A 22898-nucleotide genomic window follows, 5' to 3' on the forward strand; every position below is an offset into this window, starting at 1 on the left:
GAAAACCAACCAACAGCTATGTTTGGAGGCTCACTGAAGTCCTCCCAACTGACAGTAGAAAAGTCTGATTTTTACTGTGAAAACCACAAACATGTTTAATGAATCATTTTTTGAACTTAGATAAACTGTTTATGTCCAAAATCTTTCAAAACACCAAATCTATATACAAGCTTTACATGGAATGAAGTAAAAGTCTCGGTTATTATCTGCACAAATACTTCAAAGTGTATCCAGAACAATCAGGTACATATACAATAAGACAGCACACAAATGATTTGTACCACTAGAAAAAAATTGTTCCAGACATTAAGACACATCACAGGCCTGATAACAGGAAAGTGTATCACTCCTAAAACGATGTATCTGTCATTACTGCTGCTCCTGCATACATACAAATATCAAAGTTTCATTTTGTACAGACATCATAAAAAACGATCCAAACACACACACTTAGCATTCTGGAATTATTTTTTTTAACTTATCTTTTTTAAGTTTAAATTTATTTTAAACAATTAAATTATATTCAGTAAATATCCCATGAGTCCATTTTGAGTCTGTTCCACTTCCTGCTTTGAGCTCTGTGTGAGTCTGTGTGTACAGTCACATGACCAAGAGCGTGTCGGCAGGAGCACTGCAGTTTTCAGTGTGAGTGCAGTGAGATGATGATCCAGATGTTTGATTTCTGTCCACTGCAAACACAACGTGTCAGCATCCAGCTACATCAGAACAGGACATGTTTATGTGTCTGTATCTCAGGAGGTGGAGGGTCATCTACTAAGTGGAAGGTTGGTGGTTTGAAGCCCGGCTGCTTCAGTCTGCATGCCTACAAGTCTTTTGATACTAAATGTGAATGTTAGAAAACGTTTAAGCTTAGAAGAAAAAGTGCTCGTGTGAATAAGGCATGTTGTTGTATAAGCACTCTGAGTGCTCAGGTAGAAAAGCACCATGTACGGACCAGTCCATTTACCAGTTATACTGGGGGGAGGAGACCATTTTCTTTCTCTTTATCTTCACTCGGTTTCCCTCTGAGGAGAGACGCACATGTGATTAAGGCTCTGATACATCTGTAGAGACATCAGTGCCGCTCACTCACTCAACAACTCTCACACACACACACCTACCTTGGACTTTGCATATGGAGTTCTGCTTGTTCTCTTTTGGAGAGCTTTTGGGTAAACTAAACAAAGACAGCATTAGTTTTTAGATAAATCAGTATTATCATCATAAAAAGTAAACACTGAGAAACAGAGAGAAACATACCTTAATGTGTTGTTCTTTCTGTTTCTATAATCAAATAAAACCAGTAAAATAAATCAGTGTCAGAAAACATGATGATCCAGTAAATAAAACATTATCATTGTTTTATCATCCTCACCTGGATAAAAAATACAATCCCCTTCTTTTTTAAGTGTAATAATACTAATAACACTAATACTAGTCCTAGCATAATTAAGACAATCACGGTGATAGTCAGGGTCACATGATTGCTTTTTTCGCCACACTGAGTGTCAGCTGCAAGTGTTCCTTCTGTTATCAGCTGAAGGTTGAGTGAGTGACATCTGGAAGGACAGAGGGACACTGTTAGAGGACAGTGTACAGATGTTGCACATGTGTCTCTGAAGCTTCACTTACTGTGTGTGTGGCTGACAGGACTGAAATGTTCCATTTGAAAATGTTCCACTGCTGCAGTCAGAGCACTCAGTGTCTGTGGAGGCTGTGCCTGATGACAACAACAATAACATGTGTAGATAAGTGTGGACTGACACTCTGACACCTTTAACTTAATCTGCCCTCACGGATGCTGAACACCACCTCCCAGCCAGTATCCATCTGTCTGCATTCATACTGAACCTCCAACATTAAAGGTTCATGTTATAGATCAACAATAAATTGATCAATGAAATCTTTTTTTCATGTAAGTCTTTAAGTGTTTTTTAGGAAGATTTTAAGAAGCCGTGAGAAAGTAAAAATGTTGGACTTCAGCCGGAGTCTCACATATAATCCTATTTTTGATAGTGTTCGTGTATGTCTGTGTTTCTATGAGTCTAATAGGTTTTCTCTAATGTTTAATGATGACTAAATTTGATCCATGCTCCTGGCTCTGAACTGCACTCAGATGTTTCAGCATCTTTGGTTTCCTTTACCTGCTGAATATTAGCCTGTGAGGTCAAATCAGACATTTCTACATGATAGAGCTAAAAGCTGATGTTTATTCATGTGTGTTGACCTCTTTGAATAAAATAAATATAAGTAAGAGGTTAATGAGCTAGTTTCCCTGAACTTTTCTTATAATTTAAAACACAACCCTACCATTCTGTCTGATGTACTGTCCTGGTTTACAGTGTCTGTGTTCCTGTGCTCTTCCACAGCTGTCTTTCTCATAGGAAATACAGTAGAACCTCTCCAGTGGTTCACAGACTGTATCTGATGTTGATGTACACGGTGTTTTTACCCTCAGTCCTGAACCTGCCAACAGAACAAGAAAATACTCAACATGTTTCATGTGTTTGTGAAGGATTTATATGTTCATGATTTCTGACTGGCAAACACCTTTGGTCTTTGTGACATCATTAAATGTGTACCATCATCATCATCATCATCTTGAATGTATGGATCCATGGACAGAGACTTCCCTTAATGATCTGATTTAAAATTACTCACTTAATTTTGACTGTTTCAGGGAATAAAGATGTGAACATAAATGTACCTGAGTCACAGTTTGTACAAGAAGGACATCGTTCTAGTCCATTTTGTTGATCAGTGTAGGTTCCACCCATGCAGGGAGCACAGGACGTGCTGCTGTACTCCTTACAGTGTGTTTTCACTCGACTTCCTGGTGAAATTAAATACAAGTTTATTTAGAGATTTCTTTTTTAAGTCTTTCCCAATTTTTCTCAGAAAAACACATACACTCATCACTCAGTTGATTCTTACCTGGAGGACACTTTGCACAGCATTCGTTTCCAATCTGATACTCTCCTGGATGACATGTGAGGCTGAGACCACTGAAGACTGTCATCACTATTATCTGAACAGAAAGAAAACGTTTTTGCATCTGGTGACATTCTGTTACTGTACACTTTAATTTTGGCTGTGTTATGTTTTGTGACATGGACCAATGCAGGAAATTTTCTTTTTAGTCAAACTTTTGAAATCTGTGTCTTTTACCCTTATAGGTCATCCATACTCTGTTGATGCATTTTACACCAACTTTAAAATACGTTTTCTGCTGATTTGGTTGAAGGCCACTATTTAAGTGTAAATATGAATGTCAATTATGTGATTATAGGTGAGCTGTAAATAGTAAATATTATAGTAATAATAATAGCAAATATTTTACCAGAAATGCTGTGGCATTCACAGGTTTCCTTCTAGAAGACATCTGATCTGACAGGTTGAAAGTTTCTTAGGTCCAAAAGAAGACGCATGTCCCTCAGATTTGGGATGATGGAATTCTAACAGGAAGAGCAGCTGGACAACATCTGGAAACCAAGAAATGAGAGGTTAGAGATGAGCCAGCAACAGACATTGGACCTGTGCCACTAAGGTGACACAGGTGAGGGTGTGAAAGAGCATCAGGTGAGACTGAACCAGACAGAGGCAGGATTTCAGTTAACGTTAACAAACTGTTTAACCTTGAACCTTTGACACATTCCAAACCTTCACTTTATTTTAACCTCTTTAAGTCGAAACATATTTCCACAGCACTGACACAGACAGACAGATCTGACTTGTTTCAGTGTTTACATATCACTCTGAGCATTTGCAGTAAATCTCTAACCTTCCACAGAGTGAACAGGTTTATACAGGCTCTGTTATCACAGCGTGAAGAGTCCAGAGTTCAAACAGGTGAAGTGTACGACTTAAACCTGTAACATGAATCTATCGATCATTGATCCCAGAATGTGACGTAATGATTTTACTGCACCGATTCATGTTGAGTGTATAACCACGGAGATGAACAGCAGCTTCTACCATACTGTAATAATCAGTATGACTGTATTATGATCATGATACTTTATAAAATTGAGTAAATGTATTATCTTTATTTCTACAGACACCTGTTTCTGTTCACTACAACCAGCAGGGGGCGTCCTGCAGCGACACCAGGGACGGTAAACAAGTCAGGGTGGTAAAATTCGAGAATCTGATGTATACTAAGTCAGGTTTGATGTAACAAGTATTAAAGATGAATCCTGAGGGGTTTTATAACATATTTATAATCACACACACATTCTGCGCCTGAAGCCTGCTGTTCTCCCGTCACGGCCTGATGCTTATGGCGGCTCTCCGCCTAAAACAACAAAAATGTCATCTTTCCTCCGTCACGGAGCTCCGATATGTTCAAGTGTCTTTATTGTTATTACCTGTGTGTGTGTCACGGGAAGAAGAGAAGGGAACGTCCTCGGGCCCCACCCGAAAGTTAGCAAAGTCTGCTAACTGCTCTAATGTCACTAGCTACAGTAGCGTAGTTAGACAGCTGCTAGCTTGACCCTTAGACAGGAACGTGCTCGCTTCTGTGCTAGTTCAACTGTTCGAGATCAGTTTCCTGTCCGTGGATGACAGACGGGTTATCCACACAATCCTCATCAACCACACCGTAAGTACCAGCTATGTTCCGCCGTTTTCTCCATTTTGTTGTTCTTCTTTTCCTGTTTCTTCTTCTGCTTATCGCCTTTCAAAATAAGAGCACCTTATTAACCTGAGCTAATGTGGAAACAGAGCGAATAAAACAAAGTGCCAGTCCATCCATGAATATTACAATAAAAGCTGAACCCATGGTCCACAGAGCTGTATGACTATGTATGACTATATTACACTGACGGTGTGATAAAGCTCTGTAACAGAGACACCTCAGCTTGACCAACACAGAAGATGAAAGCGGACAGGTTCAGGTTCCGGTGTTCTCTAACGCTCACAAACAGAAAATGACGTATGTGGAATTTCATTTCATTTCTGTGATTGTTGTTTTAAACAGTCTGCTGTGCAATAATACAATAAAATGAAAATAAACACATGATGCCATTTTATTTAGGATGATTTCATAAAAGTTCACAAGCCAAAGTCACACCACATCCACCTTCATTTCGTGCACAGATGATGGCTGTATCCCAATTCAGGGTCTGCAGCCTTAAAGTACGCAGCCTTAACGATCCTCAAGGGCCGCGTACTCAAAGACCGCTAAAGCCGGAAGTGCGAGGATTGTGAAATGGGACATCATCATCCGTCGCGCTGCCCAGGTTGCCTAGCAACCATGATACTAACAGTGGAAACGTTTCATACAGCTTTGTTTGACAGAAATGAAGGAGAACATATTTTGTTCATTTGTTTCTACATGAGCTCTGTGTGATTTAATAAGTATCTGAGGCTGAGACCACAGGACTGTAAAACATGATTGTTGGGCTTCATTTCTGTACTGAACAGTCATTTAAGATTAGCTAGTAAATAACAATTAGCTAATGTTGTTCATGAGACTAAAGTCATCTCACTTTGGTAATGTAAATATAATATGGCCAATATTATAGTTATTGTATTAATCGTTATTAGTTATTAGAGCAGTGAACATGAACTCTGTGCCAAACACTGAGCTTCAGTAAAGATTCAAGTTGCATTTATTTATGTTTCCTATCACCTTAAATCTTCACTCAAAGACAAGTATCTTTGACAGTATATATATAGATGTATTATATATAAGAGACAAATGTTGTTCCTTCCAGTATGTTGGCATTATTACATTTGGCTCAATGCTTACATATATGTGTAAAAAGCAAATGTATGAGCTGTGAAAACTGTGTCTGATAGAATGAAGAGTAGACTGATATATTAAATATTCCTTTATTGGGTGAGAAAATCAGACCATGTCATAACTGCTTTAAGTCATACAGAATAGATATCAGAGCCTTAAACAGGCTGACTTCTGCTAAATGGGTCAAACTGGGCAGAACGTATACAAACACATAACATCCTTATAGAATATGATGTAACACTATAGATCAACTTACCTCAGAATATATAAAGCATATAAACAATTGTCTAAGGAGCTTGGAAAGAAAAGCATCTGGACTTCTTTGGCTGTATCCCAATTCAGGGTCTGCAGCCTTAAAGTACGCAGCCTCAACGATCCTCAAGGGCCGCATACTCAAAGACCGCTAAGGCCGGAAGTGTGAGGCTTGTGAAATGGGACGGTCTAGCCTCCGTCGCGCTGCCCAGGTTGCCTAGCAACCATGATAGCTGGAAACGTGTGGTTGACAGAAATGAAGGAGAACATATTTTGTTCGTTCGTTTGTTTGTTTCTACATGAGCTTTGTGTGATTTATTTAAGACTCAACATGTCTGTGAAGGTTCTCAGTCATCCAGGTCATCGTAGTCAAAGGAGCTTGCAAAGAAAAGCGTCTGGACTTCTTTAAGTTACTTGAAGACGTTTCACCTCTCATCCGAGAAGCTTCTTCAGTTCTAAGGTCAAATGGTGGAGAGTCCCAGATATAAACCTAGTGGGAGTATCCCCCCACAGAGGGACAAAAGGACCCCCTGATGATCCTCTAATCGCCTGAGCCAAGGTGTGAAACTGGGTGTGGGTCCCAATCAGCCAGAGTTTCGGGTGTGTTCATTGTGAAACCTGGCCCCACCTTATCATGCGAATTCCTGAGGTCAGATGGCCCAGGATGTGAGTGGGCGTTAAGGCGTCTGGGAAGGGATCTCAAAACTGGATTATAGATGGCAGAGAGTTGGTGTCGTAAACCCCCGCCTCTGTTCAAAGATGGTCGCTCACAGTGGACATAGATGGCTTCTTTCACTCCTCTTTCAAACCATCTGTCCTCTCTGTCCAAAATGTGAACATTGGCATCCTCGAAAGAGTGTCCTTTATCCTTAAGATGCAGATGGACTGCTGAGTCTTGTCCTGTGGAGGTGGCTCTTCTGTGTTGTGCCATGCGCTTGTGAAGTGGCTGTTTGGTCTCTCCAATGTAGAGGTCTGGGCATTCCTCGCTGCACTGTACAGCATACACCACATTGTTAAGTCTGTGTTTTGGCGTTTTGTCTTTCGGGTGAACCAGTTTTTGTCTGAGCGTGTTGCTGGGTCTGAAATGCACCGGGATGTCATGCTTGGAGAAAACTCTCCTAAGTTTTTCTGATACACCGGCTACATAGGGGATGACAATGTTGTTGCGTCTGTCCTTCTTATCCTCCCTCGCTGGTGTCTGGTCTTCTTTTCTGTGCCTCTTTGCTGACTTTAAGACTCAACGACCACCCCCATCCTCCCCAATCCAGACTCAACGACCACCACCACCCTCTCCAATCCAGACTCAACGACCTCCACCACACCTCTCACCCCCCTTTCCTCCTCCCTGAAACTCAGAATACACACTCAGGATGTGAGCCGACTATTCCAGAAACAGAAGCCCAGGAAAGCCCCCGGACCAGACGGCGTCTCACCCTCCTGCCTCAAAACCTGTGCTGAACAGCTGGCTCCCATCTTTACTCGCATCTTCAACAAATCCCTGGAGCTGTGTGAAGTTCCCTCCTGCTTCAAACGCTCCACCATCATCCCTGTTCCCAAGAAACCCACCATCACAGGACTGAATGACTACAGACCTGTCGCCTTGACGTCTGTGGTCATGAAATCCTTCGAACGACTGGTGTTAGCCCATCTGAAAGACATTACAGGCCACCAGCTGGACCCTCTGCAGTTTGCCTACTGGGCAAACAGGTCGGTGGATGATGCAGTGAACATGGGGCTGCATTACATCCTGCAACACCTTGACCGCCCGGGAACTTATGCCAGGGTCCTGTTTGTGGACTTTAGTTCGGCTTTTAACACCATTGTGCCTGAACTTCTTTCCTCCAAACTCTCCCAGCTCAGCGTGTCACCAGCTACCTGTCAGTGGATCACCAGCATCCTGACAGACAGAAAGCAACAAGTGAGGCTGGGGGAGATCACCTCTGGAACTCGGTCCCTCAGTATTGGTGCCCCTCAAGGATGTGTCCTCTCACTACTACTGTTCTCCCTCTACACTAACGACTGCACCTCCAAGAACTCGGCTGTCAAACTCCTAAAGTTTGCAGATGACACCACTGTCATTGGCCTCATTCAAGATGGTGATGAGTCTGCATACCGGCAGGAAGTTGAGCGGCTGGTACTCTGGTGCAGTCAGCACAATCTGGAGCTGAACACTCTTAAGACTGTAGAGATGACAGTGGACTTCAGGAGACATCCCTCAACTCTGCTCCCCCTCACCATATCAGACAGTCCTGTGTCAACTGTGAAGACCTTCAAGTTCCTGGGTACAACCATCTCCCAGGACCTGAAGTGGGAGACCAACATCAACTCCATCCTCAAAAAGACCCAGCAGAGGATGTACTTCCTGAGACAACTGGGGAAGTACAGTCTTCCACAGGAGCTGCTGATCCAGTTCTACACTGCGGTCATTGAGTCTGTCCTGTGCTCCTCCATCACAGTCTGGTATGGTGCAGCCACTAAACAGGACAGGAGCAGACTGCAGCGGACTGTACGGGCAGCAGAAAGGATCATCGGCACCCCCCTGCCCTCCATCCAGGATCTGTACCTCTCAAGAACCAGGAAACGGGCAGGGAAAATCATCACAGACCCCTCACACCCTGGACACAGACTTTTTGATCTGCTGCCCTCTGGCAGACGGTACAGAAGCCTGCAGACCAGGACCACCCGAAACAGGAACAGTTTCTTTCCCCTCGCCATCTCCCTTCTTAACAGTTGACCTGTCACACTGCTCCCACTGCCAGACTGCAGCTGCACCTTATGTACATTTTGTAGTATTCATTCCACCTCATTCATTTCTGTATTTTATGTATATAAGTTTAGATTCGTTATTTATAGTTGGTTTACACAGCTTTGTATATGTATGTGTAATGTGTATATATAGACACGTGCGTGTGTGTGTGTGTGATTTACATTGCTGTGCTTGAGAGCCACCATCTACCGGAACCAAATTCCCTGTATGTGTCTGCACATATACTTGGCCAATAAACACGATTCTGATTCTGATTAATAAGTATCTGAGGCTGAGACCACAGGACTGTAAAACATGATTGTTGGGCTTCATATCTGTACTGAACAGTCATATAAGATTAGCTAGTAAATAACAAATAGTTAATGTTGTTCATGAGACTAAAGTCAGTGTAAATATGATATGGCCAATATTATAGTTATTATGCTAATCATTATTAGTTATTACAGCAGTGAGTTTGAACTCTCAAATCAAATCACTTCTATTGTCACATCACATGTGCAGGTACACTGGTACAGCACATGTGAGTGAAATTCATGTGAGTGAACTCTGTGTCAAATACTGAACTTCAGTAAAGATTCAAGTTGCAGCTATTTATATGTCCTATCACCTTAAATCTTCACTCAAAGACACTCAAGTATCTTTGACAGTGTATATATAGATGTATTATATATAAGAGACAAATGTTGTTCCTTCCAGTATGTTGGCATTATTACATTTGGCTCAATGCTTACATATATGTGTAAAAAGCAAATGTACGAGCTGTGAAAACTGTGTCTGATAGAATGAAGAGTAGACTGATATATTAAATATTCCTTTATTGGGTGAGAAAATCAGACCATGTCATAACTGCTTTAAGTCATACAGAATAGATATCAGAGCCTTAAACAGGCTGACTTCTGCTAAATGGGTCAAACTGGGCAGAAAGTATCCAAACACATAACATCCTTATAGAATATGATGTAACGCTATAGATCAACTTAGCTCAGAATATATAAAGCATATAAACAATTACAGCAATATGATGCAACAAACACAGCAGTACTACTAATCCAAAATACTCAAAGCTTTATAGAACTGAAACAAACATTTATTTTTAGCTCCATTCTGCTGCTGATACATACTTTAGGTTTCTGAACATTAAACTTGTTTCTGCCTTTCATAGTGTGTAACTTGAAGGCCCTGAGTACTTTCTCCCACACTGAAAACACTGGAATGATAAAATTATTTGAACATTACCTAATAAGACTGATTCAGGACAGACAATGAGTTATTTTGAACTTTTCTAGCAGTCCTTCACAAACAGGGAACAGTCTGTCTATTCTCTCCATCTGACAGCTGCTGCTGGCTCTTCCTCCTCCTCTTCCTCACACACTGCTGAGTTTGTCCTGGTGGATCATCAGGGGTGCAAAGCCTCACAGATGATGTGCAGCAGTGGGTCCCTCAGTCTGTCCTCACTCTGGACACTTGCTGTTGTCACACATGGAAATCAAATGTGTGATAAGCTGCAGGATTCAAACACAAGTGTAACTTATAAATACATGTTCATACTTTTATTACACAATCAGAGAGAAAGAAAAAGAACTGAAACTTCCCGTAAATATTTTACCAGAAATGCTGTGGCATTCACAGGTTTCCTTCTAGAAGACATCTGATCTGACAGGTCGAAAGTTTCCTTGGTCCAAAAGAAGAAGCATGTCACTCAGATTTGGGATGATGGAGTTCTAACAGGAAGAATAGCTGGACAACATCTGGAAAGAAAGAAACGACAAGTTAGAGATGAGCCAGCAAAAGACATTGGACTTGTGCCACACAGGTGACACAGGTGAGGGTGTGAAAGAGCATCAGGTGAGACTGAACCAGACAGAGGCAGGATTTCAGTTAACGTTAACAAACTTTTTAACCTTGAACCTTTGACACATTCCAAACCTTCACTTTATTTTAACCTCTTTAAGTCGAAACATATTTCCACAGCACTGACACAGACAGACAGGTAGAGATTGGTATCGTTTAGGTTTTATCCAATACCGGTGCCAAACCGGTACTTAAAGAATGGAGAACACCAACTTTGTCCAAAAACCTCTCATGTTTAGCTGTTTTCCACTTTTTCTTTGGTCATTTTAGCCTTTTTGGCCAGGTTGAAGGGAGTATCTGCCATCAAACAAGAAGACAGCCGCATGTAGCTATGATGATGTTTGCTAGTTCACCTTACATGCATTAATGTAATAACGTGGTTAGCCTACTCAACGTAAATTACACACAAACAACATTAAGCTACTCACGCAGAGAAGAGCGGCTGCTGCTGCCACCATCATCCGTCATCATTTCTGCTACACTGGCAGGGCTAGGGGCCAGGACTCTATTCTTCGGGTTTTGGGGTGATGTTGCTCCGGGTCCGATAACTGGCAACCCACCCGCAGTAGATGTGCTCGGTGTGAGGTCTCGCAGCAAGCTATCAAATACGGCGCATTTCTCGGCTTTTAAAAAAAACGCTATGCGTCACCAGGTGTTTCATCGGATTTGAGGTGTTACCTCCTTTGACAGTATCACAGTATCAGCTTAAAGCACTTGTTGCAGGCTGCTGAGTTTGCATATTTTGCTGTGAAGTACAGCCATACATTTGACCGGTCCTCCTTGGGCATTTTTAATCTGTAGCTCTGCTCTAAAAGAACGTACGTACCTGGACCCGCCTACTATCCTCGGAAACGTAAAATGATTGGCTAGAATCTAAAGTGTATCACAGCTCAGGAAAAAAAAGCACCGAAATGTGCGCTGCTTTTCGGTCTGGTTACTACCGTTTATGTCAGAACCGGTGCCATGATACCGGTACCCATCCCTACAGACAGGTCTGACTTGTTTCAGTGTTTACATATCACTCTGAGCATTTGCAGTACATCTCTTACCTTCCACAGAGTGAACAGGTTTATACAGGCTCTGTTATCACAGCGTGAAGAGTCCAGAGTTCAAACAGGTGAAGTGTACGACTTAAACCTGTAACATGAATCCATCGATCATTGATCCCAGAATATGACGTAATGATTTTACTGCACCGATTCGTGTTGAGTGTATAACCACAGAGATGAACAGCAGCTTTTACCATACTGTAATAATCAGTATGACTGTATTATGATCATGATACTTTATAAAATTTAGTAAATTTATTATCTTTATTTCTACAGACACCTGTTTCTGTTCACTTCAACCAGCAGGGGGCGTCCTGCAGCGACACCAGGGACGGTAAACAAGTCAGGGTGGTAAAATTCGAGAATCTGATGTATACTAAGTCAGGTTTGATGTAACAAGTATTAAAGATGAATCCTGAGGGGTTTTATAACATATTTATAATCACACACGTTCTCAGCCTGAAGCCTGCTGTTCTCCCGTCAGGGTCTAATGCTTATGGCGGCTCTCCGCCTAAAACAACAAAAATGTCACCATTTTCGGAGCTCCGATATGTTCAAGTGTCTTTATCGTTATTACCTGTGTGTGTGTCTCGCAGGAAGAAGAGAAGGGAACGTCCTCTCACAACGAGCAATGTAACCTTCGGGCCCCACCCGAAAGTTAGCAAAGTCTGCTAACTGCTCTAATGTCGCTAGCTACAGTGGCGTAGTTATATAGCTGCTAGCTTGACCTTTACACAAGAACGTGCTCGCTTCTGTGCTAGTTCACCTATTCGGGATCAGTTTCCTGTCCGTGGAGGATATACGGGTTATCCACACAAGCCTCATGAAACACTGTTAGCAGCAGCTGAGTTCAGCCATTTTCTCCATTTTGTTGTTCTTCTTTTCCGAGAACTCTTTGTCACTACCCGATCCGTACCGGAAACCTGATCGGTACCCCGCATGCGCAAATCTTACGTCACTTCCTGTCTTTGCCAACATTGCTACATTCAATATATTTGAATGATACGGTTAGCGCCCAGTTAGCTCCTAGCATTTCTCAACAGCTCTGCCTCCTTTTCGACTGCCCGGGACATTTAAACAATGGATAATCCGTATACAAACAAATTCATGCTTTTCTCCTCAACAGACAGCGTCCCCCGATTGAACAACAGCGCCGTAAAATAAGAAGAATGGCGCCTAATTATAGACTTAATAATATTGACTTAGCAATGTGTCACGTGAAGATTCATCAGCCAGATTAAGTGTTTACTGACAATTGACAGTGATAGCGGACATCATCATCACTATTCCAGTCAATCCTCTCCACACAGACAAGCATAAACACACTCGACTATCACTAAATCAAATTTAACACACGTTTGTAATGACGCCAATTCAGTTTACAATAGGGTTCATTCGCTCGGTCAGCAGGTGGCAGTGTCCTCGTACACTGGGGAGTAAACTGCAATTAAACGAACAGAAGAAGAACATCTGCACATGCGCGGTACGGATCGGGTAGACCCGATTTGTACAGTCCGACTTTGCACATGCGCAGTAAGGATCGGGGAGTCCCGATCCGTAACTATCTTTTTATTTTTCGTTTTTGTCTACATTGTACTGAAATGCTTCATTATTGCAAACATTTTAAGATATACTTATTACTCTTAAACAGTAACAGCTTTACTACAATATAAGCTAACGTTTACACCGTAACTTTAAGCTAGCACCATAAAGACGGTAAAACACGTAATAATATCTACAAATGCATCTTAAAGCTGATATATTAGCACGCGGTGTATTACTAACATAACCACATTAACATTATTGACACTCGCTGACTTTTAATAGTCATTCTATAAATGCTGTCCGTTTAAATGGCCTTACCTGTAAACACTGCTGTATCCACCAGATTCCAGCCAGAGTGGATTCTGGAGTCTTCCCACGCTCCTGTTAGTGATCCTCCATCTGGATGGATGATAACAACCTTCTGAACAATCTAGCAGGTGGAGATGGCCCATATCTATGGGACTGATGTCTGCTGATAACGCCTGATGGACTGATAACATCCGAAGCGGGTGAATAAAGTCACCCAGTGCTAGCTGTGCCATTACCCAGCATACATCACTCCCTCCATAAATGCAATAAACGATACAAAAGCAATAGCCTATAATTAATTTATCTGCTGTATCTGCTGTTTCTCAGGTAGTTGTTTACATTATATAATTTATTGTGTTCTGTATACGTCACTACATTGTTTTCAGGAATTATCCTGAGTCATTGTTAAAGGAAAGCATTACCAGTCTGGATCAGACTGTTCATGCTCTGTAGTTCCTCAGCTCTGCTGACAACAAGGTCTGAGACAGACTCAGACCTGATCTTCTGGACACAACTGTGTAGTCTTTGCTAAAGTGGTTTAGATCTTCACATCTGAACATCCTCAACTGAATTTGAATACACTGAGTTCACTGAGTGCCTGGTATATAAGGACTCTGACATCAGATAACTAGTACTGATTCATGTTGTACCTTGTGTGGAGATGTTAACCTTTACATGAGTATGGCTGCTCTAAAACAGTCTTTTTACAGAATAATGAAGTTTCCCACAGAGCACCGACCGAGGGTGCAAAGACTAAGGGGGCCTCTGGTTTCATGAGACTTTTTCAAAAGTATCACAGTTAGGTTCTGCACTTTACATCTTACACGTTCTTCATTTATGGAGGGAAAGGTATAAATGTGTTTGAGACATTACTCCGACAGTAAAGACGTGATTCACTTAATGCGAGTCTTCGTTGAGATTGGAAACAGTTCAAACGTAGCAAAAAGTGTTAAAAAGAAATCCATAGACTTGGGAACTCAAAATAGAGAGAAACACAAGTGACCACACTCTGACCAACTATTAATGATTAAAGCCTTCAAATGCTAAAGAAGAAAACTCCAAATCCACTTATTAAGAACAAGTGAACATGACAACAACACATAGACATGGAAAAGTGGCCAAGTTCCTAAACTTTTCTGCACATTATCCATGATGTAAGTCACAGCATGCAGATATTATTGTTAGGTACAGGGTTTAAAACATGCTGTAAATGTTGGTGGTTTTGTGAGAATATATTTTTTTATTCTGACATGCCTTGCAGTGATCCTGAACTGAGCTGCTTTGTTTCTTGTTTTCTCAACATCGCTTTAGTAAGACCTGAAGGTCGACTTCTTGAGAACAAACTGATTTTATCTGATTGTTCTTCCCTTTAAGTGGAAACAATGTTCCATCAGATTACTGATCAGTGTCTAAAGTTTCATACAAATCGATATATACTGTTTATCAAAGTAACAAATGTTTCAGTGCAGAGTTACTGACGGATAACCAGTGTGGATTCCAGTCAATCAATAATCTAAAATGATGTGGATTAGTCTTCAAACACAAGAGTGATCCAGAGTTTGTCCTGAAATAAGAGCTGAACATCTGGTCCAAACACTAGAGAGCAGAAACAAATAGTAAAGTTCATAAAGACAAACTGTTATAGGAGGAAACAAAGAAAACTTAGTTTCTTCAAACACACACACGAACAACAAGCTCCACTCCACACTTGGACACTAAACACAGACACACAGGTGAGCTGCTTGCTAGAAGGAGACGGGACTCCACCTGGAGCAGGACAGGTGGGAGGGGCTCAGCTCTGTGTGTATTGATGTGTGAACTTTAAAAATATGTCGTCTGGCTGCTCAGACTGAGTCTATGTCAGAGTAAAACTCACATGCTGACATGTGAAGACATGAAGCCTTGTTGTATCTGCAGGTTTGAACATCCCAGATCAGCTCTGTTGTATTTAAAATATGAACATTTCTACTGCAAAGCATCAAATATTCTGCATATTTCTCTGTCTTTCTGTCTATAGATCCAGTCACACCTTCTATCTTCATCTATGCAGTAAAGACTGGGAGCAGAGCTGAAACGAACAATCCAATCGGTGAGCAGCATCAACACCTGAGCTTTATCCAAACTCTGTACTAACAACATTTTCAATAACAAAGTTCAACTGGTGTTCACATGAATCCTGTGATGAAATTCATTAGCTTTAACCATGATAGAAGCTAGCAGGAAGTTAAGATGAACCATGTTGAGACTGAAGGACAAAGCTGAAACATACAGATGTGTAAAGCGTTGGACGTAAACAGGTAGAAAACCAACCAGCAGCTATGTTTGGAGGCTCACTGAAGACCTCCCAACTGTTTCTGATCAAAAATAAAAATCAAAAGTGTGATTTTTACTGTGAAAACCACAAACATGTTTAATGAATCATTTTTTGAACTTAGATAAACTGTCCAAAATCTTTCAAAACACCAAATCTATATACAAGCTTTACATGGAATGAAGTAAAAGTCTCGGTTATTATCTGCACAAATACTTCAAAGTGTATCCAGAACAATCAGGTACATATACAATAAGACAGCACACAAATGATTTGTGCCACTACAAAAAAAATAATTCCAGACATTAAGACACATCACAGGCCTGATAACAGGAAAGTGTATCACTCCTAAAACGATGTATCTGTCATTACTGCTGCTCCTGCATACATACAATTATCAAAGTTTCATTTTGTACAGACATCATAAAAAACGATCCCAACACACACTCTTCTGGAATTATTTTTTTAACTTATCTTTTTTAAATTTGAGTTTATTTTAAACAATTAAATTATATTCAGTAAATATCCCATGAGTCCATTTTGAGTCTGTTCCATTTCCTGCTTTGAGCTCTGTGTGAGTCTGTGTGTACAGTAACATGACCAAGAGCGTGTCGGCAGGAGCACTGCAGGTTTCAGTGTGAGTGCAGTGAGATGATGATCCAGATGTTTGATTTCTGTCCAGTGCAAACACAACGTGTCAGCATCCAGCTACATCAGAACAGGACATGTTTATGTGTCTGTATCTCAGGAGGTGGAGGGTCATCTACTAAGTGGAAGATTGGTGGTTTGAAGCCCGGCTGCTCCGGTCTGCATGCCTACAAGTCTTTTGATACTGAACTCCAAGCTGCTTCTCTGTAATGTGAATGCTAGAAAACGTTTAAGCTTAGAAAAAAAAGTGCTTGTGTGAATAAGGCATGTTGTTGTATAAGCACTCTTAGTGCTCAGGTAGAAAAGCACTATGTACGGACCAGTCCATTTACCAGTTATACTGGGGGGAGGAGACTATTTTCTTTCTCTTTATCTTCACTCGGTTTCCCTCTGAGGAGAGACGCACATGTGATTAAGGCTCTGATACATCTGTAGAGACATCAGTGCCGCTCACTCACTCAACAACTCTCACACACACACACCTACCTTGGACTTTGCATATGGAGTTCTGCTTGTTCTCTTTTTGGAGAGCTTTTGGGTAAACTAAACAAAGACAGCATTAGTTTTTAGATAAATCAGTGTTATCATCATAAAAAGTAAACACTGAGAAACAGAGAGAAACATACCTTAATGTGTTGTTCTTTCTGTTTCTATAATCAAATAAAACCAGTAAAATAAATCAGTGTCAGAAAACATGATGATTCAGTAAATAAAACATTTTCATTGTTTTATCATCCTCACCTGGATTTAAATACAATCCCCTTCTTTTTTAAGTGTAATAATACTAATAACACTAATACTAGTCCTAGAATAATTAAGACAATCACGGTGATAGTCAGGGTCACATGATTGCTTTTTTCTCCACACTGAGTGTCAGCTGCAAGTGTTCCTTCTGTTATCAGCTGAAGGTTGAGTGAGTGACATCTGGAAGGACAGAGGGACACTGTTAGAGGACAGCGTACAGATGTTGCACATGTGTCTCTGAAGCTTCACTTACTGTGTGTGTGGCTGACAGGACTGAAATGTTCCATTTGAAAATGTTCCACTGCTGCAGTCAGAGCACTCAGTGTCTGTGGAGGCTGTGCCTGATGACAACAACAATAACATGTGTAGATAAGTGTGGACTGACACTCTGACACCTTTAACTTAATCTGCCCTCACGGATGCTGAACACCACCTCCCAGCCAGTATCCATCTGTCTGCATTCATACTGAACCTCCAACATTAAAGGTTCATGTTATAGATCAACAATAAATTGATAAATGAAATCTTTTTTCATGTAAGTCTTTAAGTGTTTTTTAGGAAGCCATGAGAAAGTAAAAAATGTTGGACTCGAGTCTCACACATAATCCTGTTTTTGATAGTCTTCGTCTATGTCTGTGCTTCTACGTGAGTCTAATAAGTTTTCTCTGATGTTTAATATGAGTTTAATGATGACTAAATTTGATCCATGCTCCTGGCTCTGAACTGCACTCAGATGTTTCAGCATCTTTGGTTTCCTTTACCTGCTGAATATTAGCCTGTGAGGTCAAATCAGACATTTCTACATGACGGAGCTAAAAGCTGATGTTTATTAATGTCTGTCGACTTTGACTAAAATAAATATAACAAGTAAATGTTTCCCTGAACTTCTCATATTTAAAAACACAACCCTACCATTCTGTCTGATGTACTGTCCTGGTTTACAGTGTCTGTGTTCCTGTGCTCTTCCACAGCTGTCTTTCTCATAGGAAATACAGTAGAACCTCTCCAGTGGTTCACAGACTGTATCTGATGTTGATGTACACGGTGTTTTTACCCTCAGTCCTGAACCTGCCAACAGAACAAGAAAATACTCAACATGTTTCATGTGTTTGTGAAGGATTTATATGTTCATGATTTCTGACTGGCAAACACCTTTGGTCTTTGTGACATCATTAAATGTGCACCATCATCATCATCTTGAATGTATGGATCCATGGACAGAGACTTCCCTTAATGATCTGTTTTAAAATTACTCAGTTAATTTTACCTGTTTCAGGGCATAAAGATGTGAACATAAATGTACCTGAGTCACAGTTTGTACAAGAAAGACATCGTTCTAGTCCATTTTGTTGATCAGTGTAGGTTCCACCCATGCAGGTAGCACAGGACGTGCTGCTGTACTCCTTACAGTGTGTTTTCACTCGACTTCCTGATGAAATTAAATACAAGTTTATTCAGAGCTTTCTTTTTTAATTATTTCCCCCATTGTTCATCTAAGTTGTGTGCTTAGAAAAACACATACACTCATCATTCAGTTGATTCTTACCTGGAGGACACTTTGGACAGCATTCATTTCCAATCTGATACTCTGCTGGATGACATGTGAGGCTGAGACCACTGAAGACTGTCATCACTATTATCTGAATAGAAATAAAAGGTTTTTGCATCTGGTGACATGCTGTTACTGCACACTTTAGGCTATGTCTACACTCATCCAGATAAATTTGAAAACAGTGTTTTCGTCTAAAAACGTTCCGCATTCACACCATTGTTTTCAATCGTTTCCGAGACTTGTTCATCCACACTGAAATAATTGAAAACGCATACGTTCCTGTACTGCGTATATGTGAAACATAAGACAATTCGACCTGCGTCATTTCCGTCTGCCATTTATTTACTTTCTTTACTTGGCTCTTTGAAACGTTGTGGCAAAATGAAATTAAGTTGCTAAACAACAGCTCTGAGTAAACATTCTATTGTTTGGATCAGGTACAAACTGGTATTAATCTTTAATAGGGCTGTCAAAATTGAGAGCAAAAAAAAACAAAACAACAACTGCTGTACAATGCTGTCCGCCATCTTAGCTGAACTGGTCTAAAATGCGCCATCATTTTCAAAAGCCTCCATTTTCGCAGTCCACACTGCAACGTGAAAATGGTGTTTCCACCTTTATGCACTTTGGAGAGCGTTTCAGTTTTCCTTCACCAAAACTGCCATCTCAGTGTGGAAGGAAGGGCAAAATAGAACGAAAAAGATGTGTTTTCAAACAAAAACGTATTTGTCATGGTCCCGTGTCTGCCTGGCTGACTCAGGTTGGCTACATATGTTTCTTGTTTACATCTACCTCTCTCACGCTTGCTGTGTCTCGCCGGGGCGGAGCTCATTGCGGGCTCCCGCCCCTGGCCCTCGCACCTGAGGTTAATCACAGACCTGTGGCTCATCGCCTAAACTCATCCACTACTTAAGGCAGTGGCTGGAAACATCTCGTCGCTGGACTATTGAGTAACCTCGGTAGTAAGCTCCGGAGTACTAGTCTCTTGTTGCCTTTTCGTATCGCTGACCCTTTGGATTAATCACTTGTTGTCTGTAAACAGGAATTCCGTTTCCCCGGAACCCTTGGTGTGCAGGCTTGCTGGTGTGCTGTGTTTTTTGTGAAGTCCCTCGTGTGTGAAGAGCTCCTTTCCCGGATTCCCCCCACCCTCTCACTTGTATATATTTGCACCTGGTGTTGTATAGTAATAAACGGAACTGTATTCTAGCTGCCTTGTCTGCGCTTGAGTCCATCCCACTTCGTGACAGTATTAGTGTGGACATGGTCTTAATTTGACCATCCACAGCATACACACTAACAACTGTGACAGAGCACAGAGACAGCAGCAGGACATTTGCCCATTATTATTTAATTCCAAAATTACACAATAGACATGAGCATGTGACGGATTTCTTTGCTTTGGTTATAATTTGGCTGTGTTATGTTCTGTTCATGTACTTCTGCAGGAAATTTTCTTTTTAGTCAAACTTTTGAAATCTAGTGTCTTTTATTCTTACATGTCATCCATACTTTGTTGATGCATTTTACACCAACTTTTAAATAAGTTTTCTGCTGATTTGCTTCAAGGCCACTATTAAAAGCGTAAATATGAATGTCAATTGTGTGATTATAGGTGAGCTGTAAATAGTAAATATTATAGTAATAATAATAGCAAATATTTTACCAGAAATGCTGTGGCATTCACAGGTTTCCTTCTAGAAGACATCTGATCTGACAGGTTGAAAGTTTCTTAGGTCCAAAAGAAGACGCATGTCACTCAGATTTGGGATGATGGAGTTCTAACAGGAAGAATAGCTGGACAACATCTGGAAAGAAAGAAACGACAAGTTAGAGATGAGCCAGCAAAAGACATTGGACTTGTGCCACACAGGTGACACAGGTGAGGGTGTGAAAGAGCATCAGGTGAGACTGAACCAGACAGAGGCAGGATTTCAGTTAACGTTAACAAACTGTTTAACCTTGAACCTTTGACACATTCCAAACCTTCACTTTATTTTAACCTCTTTAAGTCGAAACATATTTCCACAGCACTGACACAGACAGACAGATCTGACTTGTTTCAGTGTTTACATATCACTCTGAGCATTTGCAGTAAATCTCTAACCTTCCACAGAGTGAACAGGTTTATACAGGCTCTGTTATCACAGCGTGAAGAGTCCAGAGTTCAAACAGGTGAAGTGTACGACTTAAACCTGTAACATGAATCTATCGATCATTGATCCCAGAATGTGACGTGATGATTTTACTGCACCGATTCATGTTGAGTGTATAACCACGGAGATGAACAGCAGCTTCTACCATACTGTAATAATCAGTATGACTGTATTATGATCATGATACTTTATAAAATTGAGTAAATGTATTATCTTTATTTCTACAGACACCTGTTTCTGTTCACTACAACCAGCAGGGGGCGTCCTGCAGCGACACCAGGGACGGTAAACAAGTCAGGGTGGTAAAATTCGAGAATCTGATGTATACTAAGTCAGGTTTGATGTAACAAGTATTAAAGATGAATCCTGAGGGGTTTTATAACATATTTATAATCACACACACATTCTGCGCCTGAAGCCTGCTGTTCTCCCGTCACGGCCTGATGCTTATGGCGGCTCTCCGCCTAAAACAACAAAAATGTCATCTTTCCTCCGTCACGGAGCTCCGATATGTTCAAGTGTCTTTATTGTTATTACCTGTGTGTGTGTCACGGGAAGAAGAGAAGGGAACGTCCTCGGGCCCCACCCGAAAGTTAGCAAAGTCTGCTAACTGCTCTAATGTCGCTAGCTACAGTAGCGTAGTTAGACAGCTGCTAGCTTGACCCTTAGACAGGAACGTGCTCGCTTCTGTGCTAGTTCAACTGTTCGAGATCAGTTTCCTGTCCGTGGATGACAGACGGGTTATCCACACAATCCTCATCAACCACACCGTAAGTACCAGCTATGTTCCGCCGTTTTCTCCATTTTGTTGTTCTTCTTTTCCTGTTTCTTCTTCTGCTTATCGCCTTTCAAAATAAGAGCACCTTATTAACCTGAGCTAATGTGGAAACAGAGCGAATAAAACAAAGTGCCAGTCCATCCATGAATATTACAATAAAAGCTGAACCCATGGTCCACAGAGCTGTATGACTATGTATGACTATATTACACTGACGGTGTGATAAAGCTCTGTAACAGAGACACCTCAGCTTGACCAACACAGAAGATGAAAGCGGACAGGTTCAGGTTCCGGTGTTCTCTAACGCTCACAAACAGAAAATGACGTATGTGGAATTTCATTTCATTTCTGTGATTGTTGTTTTAAACAGTCTGCTGTGCAATAATACAATAAAATGAAAATAAACACATGATGCCATTTTATTTAGGATGATTTCATAAAAGTTCACAAACCAAAGTCACACCACATCCACCTTCATTTCGTGCACAGATGATGGCTGTATCCCAATTCAGGGTCTGCAGCCTTAAAGTACGCAGCCTTAACGATCCTCAAGGGCCGCGTACTCAAAGACCGCTAAAGCCGGAAGTGCGAGGATTGTGAAATGGGACATCATCATCCGTCGCGCTGCCCAGGTTGCCTAGCAACCATGATACTAACAGTGGAAACGTTTCATACAGCTTTGTTTGACAGAAATGAAGGAGAACATATTTTGTTCATTTGTTTCTACATGAGCTCTGTGTGATTTAATAAGTATCTGAGGCTGAGACCACAGGACTGTAAAACATGATTGTTGGGCTTCATTTCTGTACTGAACAGTCATTTAAGATTAGCTAGTAAATAACAATTAGCTAATGTTGTTCATGAGACTAAAGTCATCTCACTTTGGTAATGTAAATATAATATGGCCAATATTATAGTTATTGTATTAATCGTTATTAGTTATTAGAGCAGTGAACATGAACTCTGTGCCAAACACTGAGCTTCAGTAAAGATTCAAGTTGCATTTATTTATGTTTCCTATCACCTTAAATCTTCACTCAAAGACAAGTATCTTTGACAGTATATATATAGATGTATTATATATAAGAGACAAATGTTGTTCCTTCCAGTATGTTGGCATTATTACATTTGGCTCAATGCTTACATATATGTGTAAAAAGCAAATGTATGAGCTGTGAAAACTGTGTCTGATA

At 40.9% G+C, this 22898-nt stretch overlaps 1 protein-coding gene across 1 annotated transcript; it reads right to left on the reverse strand.

Moving 5' to 3' along the window:
• Positions 1-68: 68 nt before the first annotated feature.
• Positions 69-21768, reverse strand: LOC146361642 (uncharacterized). Its single transcript, XM_084922369.1, has 20 exons — positions 21465-21768; positions 20438-20579; positions 18769-18862; positions 18526-18651; positions 18135-18290; positions 17476-17563; positions 17220-17402; positions 17105-17128; positions 16965-17021; positions 16820-16868; positions 3782-3812; positions 3341-3405; positions 2935-3028; positions 2708-2833; positions 2311-2466; positions 1633-1720; positions 1376-1559; positions 1261-1284; positions 1122-1177; positions 69-1025 (listed from the first exon to the last, which is right to left on the reverse strand). Exons 2-20 carry the CDS (start codon positions 20477-20479, stop codon positions 971-973), a joined length of 1698 nt encoding a protein of 565 aa, XP_084778495.1. The 5' UTR covers positions 20480-20579; positions 21465-21768; the 3' UTR covers positions 69-970.
• Positions 21769-22898: the final 1130 nt, after the last annotated feature.

Source organism: Perissodus microlepis, chromosome 23, assembly GCF_051167445.1.
Source record: "Perissodus microlepis isolate ML-2025 ecotype Zambia chromosome 23, ASM5116744v1, whole genome shotgun sequence".
NCBI lineage: Eukaryota > Metazoa > Chordata > Actinopteri > Cichliformes > Cichlidae > Perissodus > Perissodus microlepis.

Coding starts and splice junctions, on each gene's coding strand:
- LOC146361642 (XM_084922369.1), bottom strand. CDS start 20,479: ATGTCTTCTAGAAGGAAACCTGTGAATGCCACAGCATTTCTG. Junction 18,652..18,768: donor CTGTCCAAAGTGTCCTCCAG/GTAAGAATCAAC, acceptor TAATTTCATCAG/GAAGTCGAGTGAAAACACAC. Junction 17,564..18,134: donor ACAGTACATCAGACAGAATG/GTAGGGTTGTGT, acceptor TGTTGTCATCAG/GCACAGCCTCCACAGACACT.